The 6897-nt window shown below is 53.0% G+C and overlaps 1 protein-coding gene across 1 annotated transcript; it reads left to right on the forward strand.

Annotated features, from left to right (window-relative positions):
- LOC125114460 (histone H3.3A) lies at window positions 1-2628 on the forward strand. The gene is made up of 4 exons (XM_047757751.1): window positions 1-148; window positions 620-757; window positions 861-1014; window positions 1103-2628. The coding sequence occupies exons 2-4, from the start codon at window positions 630-632 to the stop codon at window positions 1229-1231; spliced, it is 411 nt and encodes a 136-aa protein (XP_047613707.1). The 5' UTR covers window positions 1-148; window positions 620-629; the 3' UTR covers window positions 1232-2628.
- The last annotated feature ends 4269 nt before the right edge of the window (window positions 2629-6897 follow it).

Below are 6897 nucleotides of genomic sequence, written 5' to 3' on the forward strand. Positions count from 1 at the left end.
AAGCGGAGGCTTGGGGGGGGCCTGGAGCGCAGAGCGGTTTGGTCGTTCGTTGGAGTTGCTTCTTGCTTTGGTTCGGCGACTGCGGCTCTTCATTGGGCGGCGGGAGCGGCACGGCGGTGGGGGAAGCGGCCTCAGACTTCGGTGTTGGGTAAGTCTCGGCTTTGCCTGCGGCTTGAGGCCCTGCCGGCCGTTGATGCCGCGGGCCACGGCCGTTGGGAGCTGAGTGCCGGCTGGTGCGGGCTGGTCTGACTGCTGGTGGCGACTCTGGGGTTGGGTGGTTTTCCCTTGGGGCTTCGCTCCGGAACCGCGTCTCCGCCTCTTTCCCGCTGGTGATTCAGAGGTCCCGACTCCGGGTTCCCGGCAGCTGGGCCTCCGCCCGTCGATGAGGGGAAGTGACTCCTCCCCGCGCCCCCCCTCCCAGGGGAGGCTGCTGCTACTCGCCGCCTGAGTCATTAGGGGAGGGGGGGGTGGAGGCGGCGGCCCTCGGCCATCTGCCGCCCGCCGTGGGGCGCAGGGAGGCGGGAGGGCAGGGGCGCCGGGCGTCCCGCCCTCTGCACGCTCGCCGTCTCACCCCGGGAGGCGAGCGTCGCGGCCCCCGGGTCACGGATGTCTCCTGCAGGTAAAAGAAAATGGCCCGAACCAAGCAGACTGCTCGTAAGTCCACGGGTGGGAAAGCGCCCCGCAAACAGCTGGCCACTAAAGCTGCCAGGAAAAGCGCCCCCTCTACCGGCGGGGTGAAAAAACCTCATCGCTACAGGTAGGCAGCGCGGCAGGGAGACAATGACTCGGCGGGCGCGCTGCGAGTTGGACCCTTCTGTCACTTAACTGGTGTCCCTTTACGCCCTTCCTGCTGGCTCCAGGCCCGGGACCGTTGCGCTTCGAGAAATCCGTCGTTACCAGAAGTCCACGGAGCTTCTGATCCGGAAGCTGCCCTTCCAGAGGTTGGTGAGGGAGATCGCCCAGGATTTCAAAACTGACTTGAGGTTCCAGAGCGCCGCCATTGGTGCGCTTCAGGTGAGACGGCGGTGGCAGGGGCGGAGGGCTGGCTTGTGTGCGGTGGTCCTTGGAGAGAGTTTAATAGTGTGGCTCTTGTCCTCAACAGGAGGCTAGTGAAGCGTACCTGGTGGGTTTATTTGAAGATACCAATCTGTGTGCCATCCACGCTAAGAGAGTCACCATCATGCCCAAAGACATCCAGTTGGCTCGCCGGATACGGGGAGAGAGAGCTTAAGTGAAGGCAGTTTTTATGGTGTTTTGTAGTAAATCCTGTAAAATACTTTGGTTTAATTTGTGACTTTTTTTGTAAGAAATTGTTTATAATATGTTGCATTTGTACTTAAGTCATTCCATCTTTCACTCAGGATGAATGCGAAAAGTGACTGTTCACAGACCTCAGTGATGTGAGCACTGTTGCTCAGGAGTGACAAGTTGCTAATATGCAGAAGGGATGGGTGATACTTCTTGCTTCTCATGATGCATGTTTCTGTATGTTAATGACTTGTTGGGTAGCTATTAAGGTACTAGAATTGATAAATGTGTACAGGGTCCTTTTGCAATAAAACTGGTTATGACTTGATCCAAGTGTTTAACAATTGGGGCTGTTAAGTCTGACCATACATCACTGTGATAGAATGTGGGCTTTTTCAAGGGTGAAGATACAAGTCTTAACCACAGTGTAACTTACAGTTTCCTTAAAAAAAAAAAAAAAAAAAAGTAAACCTGGCAGCTATAGAATACACTATGTGCATTTATAATAGCTATTTTATATATTGTAGTGTCAACATTTTTAAATTAAATGTTTTACATTCACCTTTGGTGGGGAGTCTTGTCATTAAGATTGTGTGTAATTTAGAGTCCGGTTGGTTTTCTCCTAACTAGACTGCACTTGTTTTCATACCTAGTAAAAATGCTTTGCGCATTATACCTTGCATAAGTCCTCATTCTACCACATGTTAACTACCCTCTAGCTGATAATGCAAACACTAATGGGGGATTTTATTTATAAGGGCTCTAGAATATAATACACGTTATTCACACCAGCATTGTCTGTTACTAATATAGTAGTTAGTACAGCTTTTCTTTGTGTTGTGGTTGGTCTCATAACTAGATTGAGTTTTTCTCTATCAAGAGGGAACAAAACTGAGCTTTTCCATCGAGTTTGTATTATGATAAACCTTTGGGGTAAAGTTGCTGTGGGGAAGGGACACAGCGCCAGCTTATGGAACCTCTGCCAGTTAAAATGGTGTCATCTGGTATAAGGTCCTGGGAAAATCACTTCATAGAGATGGCTTTCCAAGTGGTTTTAAAATTTATCCTTCTATTGAAGTTTTTAGGTCAATTATGTATGTTGACTAAATTTACAAATAAACTTGTTTATCCAACTAAGTGTCAAAAACCTAAATTGTGCAAAATTTTAATACATCTGTTATCTAGGTGCTTTAGTTTATTTCAGGTGTTGCTTGGTAGACAGAACTTTTTATTTTACAGAAGTAATTCTTCAAAGCGTGTAAATAGCCTTGTGCTCTATAAAAATGCCATGACTGCGTATTTGCAGTGTAGGCTTTGCAGTGTATTGTTAATATGCTCCTTCCACTTCCCCATATTGTCAATAAAAATACTTTTATCCAAGGTTTCTTTGAAATTCTAGAACTCAGATTTGGGATCTGCTCCTGAAGCACATTCATAGATGTCTGTACGGCAAGTTCTGCAGGTATAGAACTTGGGGTGAAACTTGCGTTCCTGACCAACATTGGCTGCCAGGGGAGCGGGATATATGATGTTAGGGAGACATGGGCACGAGAACCACACCAAGTCATCAGACCAGAAGCACGCTTAATTTAAAGGCAGTCGCTGTAGAAAGACGCGTATGTAAGCCCTGAGGAAATAGTTCTGTGGTTTAAGTTGGGCTAAGTTTCAGATTTAAGTGTTAACGTACTTGGAGAGAGGCAAGCTGGAATAGGTTTGGGAGTCTTGGTAACTTAGCTTTTATGAGGTGTCTAAAGTGGGATCTGCTACAGTGTAATGAACTGGTTGCTTCATAGCCACTTCTGATCATGAATGTGTTGTGCTTGGGAGAACACTGAGATTCCAGACACTGGAATGTCTTGTGTGTTGCAGCTTCTGTAGCAGAACAGCCATGGCGAGAAGTCTCCTTGAGTTACCACTCAAGTGCATGACTCTTGAACTTCCTCCCGCAAGTCTGCATCCAGATGTAGTATTTTACGGGGCAGCTTGGAATCTGCTGCTTAAGTAGTGCAGCTTGCGCTTCAACACTTCGAGCGTGCTCTTAATTTTTAACGCAAAAGGGAAAAATATTTTTTGGTTCCAGGGAACCGTGTTATATCTGTGGATTTAGGTGGTGGAACAGTGAGGAGAAGCAAGCAAAATGTGAGGCACCCTGTGCCCTTGATGGATGAGACAAAAATAAAGTTTTTGAAGTTGAGACTTTCTCATCTTGTTAATGGTCTTCATTTGAATGATGATAGGTTTCCTTCACAAAATGCTCTGTGGAGAAATGTCTAGAAAGCCTTGCCTCTGACTCAGCTGGTTATTTGGGAGTGTGCACTCCTCAGCTTAACTCATAGTGGCCTGTGGGGGCTCCCCCTGCCTGACTCCTTGCAAGTACTGCTACTTTCCCAGTGTTGGGCCTGGGGTCTGGGCCCTAGTTGGGAAGTTTTTTGCTTTTTAGGGCAGCACGTGCAGCATATCGAAGTTCCCAGGCTAGGGAGTGAATCGGAGCTGTGGCTGCCAGCCTACACCACAGCCGCAGCAATGCAGGATCTGAGCCTCGGCCGTGACCTACACCATGGCTCATGGCAATGTTGGGTGCTCAACTCACTGAGTGAGGCCAGGGATCGAACCTGCCAGCCTATGTTGGGGAGCAACAGCAGATGTCAGGGATCAGTGCCTCAGGCCTGGGGCCAACCTATCCCCCCACTACAGGGAAGGATGTGTGGGAGTTGCCACGGACTTCTGTGGCTCATCTCACTGCAGGTCCACTAGGCACTAGACCTATGAGCCCCCATCCTGGGGCATGCCCGTCAGTCGGGATGGAAGCCCTCAGCGGTCACCTCTTCGTGGCAATGAGCCCAACTCCGCCCACCCCACTCCGGGCACTGATAGTAGAGCACGGCTGAGCTGGATGCATCTTGCCTGAGCTCCGCAGCCTGTTGCTCCCCCGACCCCCGTGGTGGTCCCACCTGCCTCTGAACGCATGGCATCCAGCGGAGCCTGGCTTCTGGCCGGCAACTCCAGCACAAATAGCCAACCTTCCACCTCCCTTCCTGAGAGCAAGGCTGGAGGAAGGAAGGAAGAAAGGGAGAGAGCAGCCCCTTGCATAGGTTGCTAACCCAGATCCTGCAGCATCCTTGGGGAGGCCTGAGGCCCTTGGGCCCACTGGCCGGCCTTGTGGCTCCCTGACCAGCAGGGCTGGGGAATGGGCCATGCTGTGGGCTGAGGTGGGTGCAGCTGGGACAGCGTGGAGTTTATTCCTGGGGGCTGTGCTGTGAGGAGGGAAGCTGTTGTCCTCCGTCCTGGGGAGTGGGTGGTGCCTGCTCCCTGTGGTCCTCCCCAGCAGCCCCCCCAAGGGAAGGATCCCACCCAGACAGCACCACTGTTCCCAGCAGAGCCATGGGACTTGGGGGTGATGTGTCCTGGAGTCGGGCACCTGGGAGCCGCCCTTCTTAGACTCCCGCCCTGAGCAGAGGACCCTCCACCCCATCCCACCTGCCCCAGTGACTACTGAGGGGTTATAAGGCCACATGTGACCTGGAAAGGGGCGCAGAAGGGTGTGGGCAGGCAGTCAGGGTCTGGGGGCCTCTGGCAGCTTCCACCCTGTTCAGGAAGCTGCAGTTCCACAAGCATACCGCTGGGGCAGAGCAGGCCCAAAGGGAGAAGGCCATCTCTCCGTCACCAGTGCCAGTGACAGGAAGGGCCCTGGGAAAGGGAGGCCAGGGGACTGCAGGCTTAGGGTGTGGGGCCCTGTGCTGAGGGGTGTGTGAGGGACAGCACAGGTCCCCAGGGAGGTGGTGCCTGGGCTCCACTAACCTTTACTCCCTTTTGCCATTGCCTCTGTTGGACACACATGGTCCCAGGACCTTTCCCAGAAGTTCCTCACTGCCTGGCACTGAGTCAAGGGCATCAGCAGAGGGGACAGGATGGGGCCCGGTCCAGGCATCGTGAACCTGAGGTTCCTGCTGCAGCCCCTGGGCCCCTCCCTCTTCAATGCCCTGCCTTTGGCCAGTCTCCATCCTCCTGCCAACCCACAGTGGCCTGGAGGCCTGGGCCAGCCGCAGTGCCTGGGGGCGAGGTGCAGGAAAAGACAGCCCAGCTGCTGCTTGTGAGTCTGGATCTGCTCCCTGCCCGGCCACCAGCAGGGTGGTCGTCAGCCTAGAGGGCAGGAAATTCAGGGACACAGTGGGGATTCTAAATAAAGACCAGGCCTGCAGCTGGCCCATCTTAGCAGGGGGCAGGGTAGACAGGAAGCTCCGCCTGAGTCTTGCCTGCCTCTGGAGTCGGGCCTGGCACACAGCAGACACTCCAGGCTGGTTTGCTGGCCAACCCAATGGCCCTGGCAGCCCCACAGCACAGCTGGCTGGATCTGCTCCTGGCATGGGTGGCAAAGAATCAGTCAGGTTCCCAAGAGCTTTGGTTACTGGCCTGGCTTCCAAATTGGAAATGTTCCAGGTAGGAACTGAGGTTCCACGAGTCTAGGAGAGCAGCTGCCCTGTGCTGCAGCTGCAGCCATCCTGGATCCTTTAACCCCCTGCACTGGGCTGGGCATTGAACCTGGGCCTTCACAGCGACCATGGCTGCTGCAGTCAGATTCTTTTTTTTTTTTTTTTCCTTTTTTCTCTTTAGGGCCGCACCTGTGGTATATGGAAGTTAACAGGTTAGGGGGAAATTGGAGCTGCAGATGCTGGCCTACGCTGAAGCTTGCAGCAACATTGGATCCTTAACCCACTGAGCAAGGCCAGGCCAGGGAATGAACCCATATCCTCATGGACACTAAGTCGGATTCTCTCTCTCTCTCTCTCTTTTTTTTTTTAGGGCTGCACATGTTACATATGGAGATTCCCAGGCTAGGGGTCGAATCAGAGCTGTAGCTGCTGCCCTACACCACAGCCACAGCAACGCCAGATCCAAGCAGGGTCAGCGACCTACACCACAGCTAACGGCAACAATGGATCCTTAACCCACTGAGAGAGGCCAGGGATTGAACCTGTGTCCTCATGGATGCTAGTCAGGTTTGTTTCTGCTGAGCCACGACAGGAACTCAATTGTAGGTATTAACCCAAGTGCCACTAGGGAACCAGGAGGTGATTGGATGGAGAGGCCGGAGCTGTGTGAAGCACACAGACCTTTGTCATGTGAACAGAGACTGGGTCTGGCAGAGAGGGACAAGGGCTAAGACCTGGACACAGAGACACCACAGACTCGGGCAGGAGGCTCCTCTGGACCATGTGTCCTCAGTGGTGGGCCAGGTTGCACTGTGGCCGGGTCAAACCTGCTTTGGCGACCTCCAGGCTTGCCTACAGCACCGGGCGCTCAGCTGGCACAGGTGGTACTCCCACCACTGGACAGTTTGTCCCCGTGGTGGATAGGACTGGGAGTTCTATCATGACAGCTGGCTCTGGAAGCTCTGGAACAAGTAAGTTTTGGGCACAGCAGGGCAGAGGACAGACCTCGGGTGGCAGTGTCCCCTTTATGTTGCCACCTTCCCCCTAATCTTGTGACATCTGACCAGGAAATGGGAGGGAGGGTCAAAGGTCGGAGGCAAACTTCCCTCTGAACAAATTTCCCGTAATTCGCTAGATGGGATTCAAACCCTGCGAGTAAACAGCTCTCCCAGGAGAAATTGATGTTTCCGAGTCCAGCAGGAGCCAATGAGCACCAAGT

Source organism: Phacochoerus africanus, chromosome 14, assembly GCF_016906955.1.
Source record: "Phacochoerus africanus isolate WHEZ1 chromosome 14, ROS_Pafr_v1, whole genome shotgun sequence".
NCBI lineage: Eukaryota > Metazoa > Chordata > Mammalia > Artiodactyla > Suidae > Phacochoerus > Phacochoerus africanus.

Excerpts from the sequence above, each read along its gene's own strand:
- LOC125114460 (XM_047757751.1), top strand. The coding sequence starts at position 630 with ATGGCCCGAACCAAGCAGACTGCTCGTAAGTCCACGGGTGGGAAAGCG. Across the intron at positions 758-860 it reads AAAAAACCTCATCGCTACAG|GCCCGGGACCGTTGCGCTTC; the intron begins GTAGGCAGCGCG and ends TGCTGGCTCCAG. Across the intron at positions 1,015-1,102 it reads CCGCCATTGGTGCGCTTCAG|GAGGCTAGTGAAGCGTACCT; the intron begins GTGAGACGGCGG and ends TGTCCTCAACAG.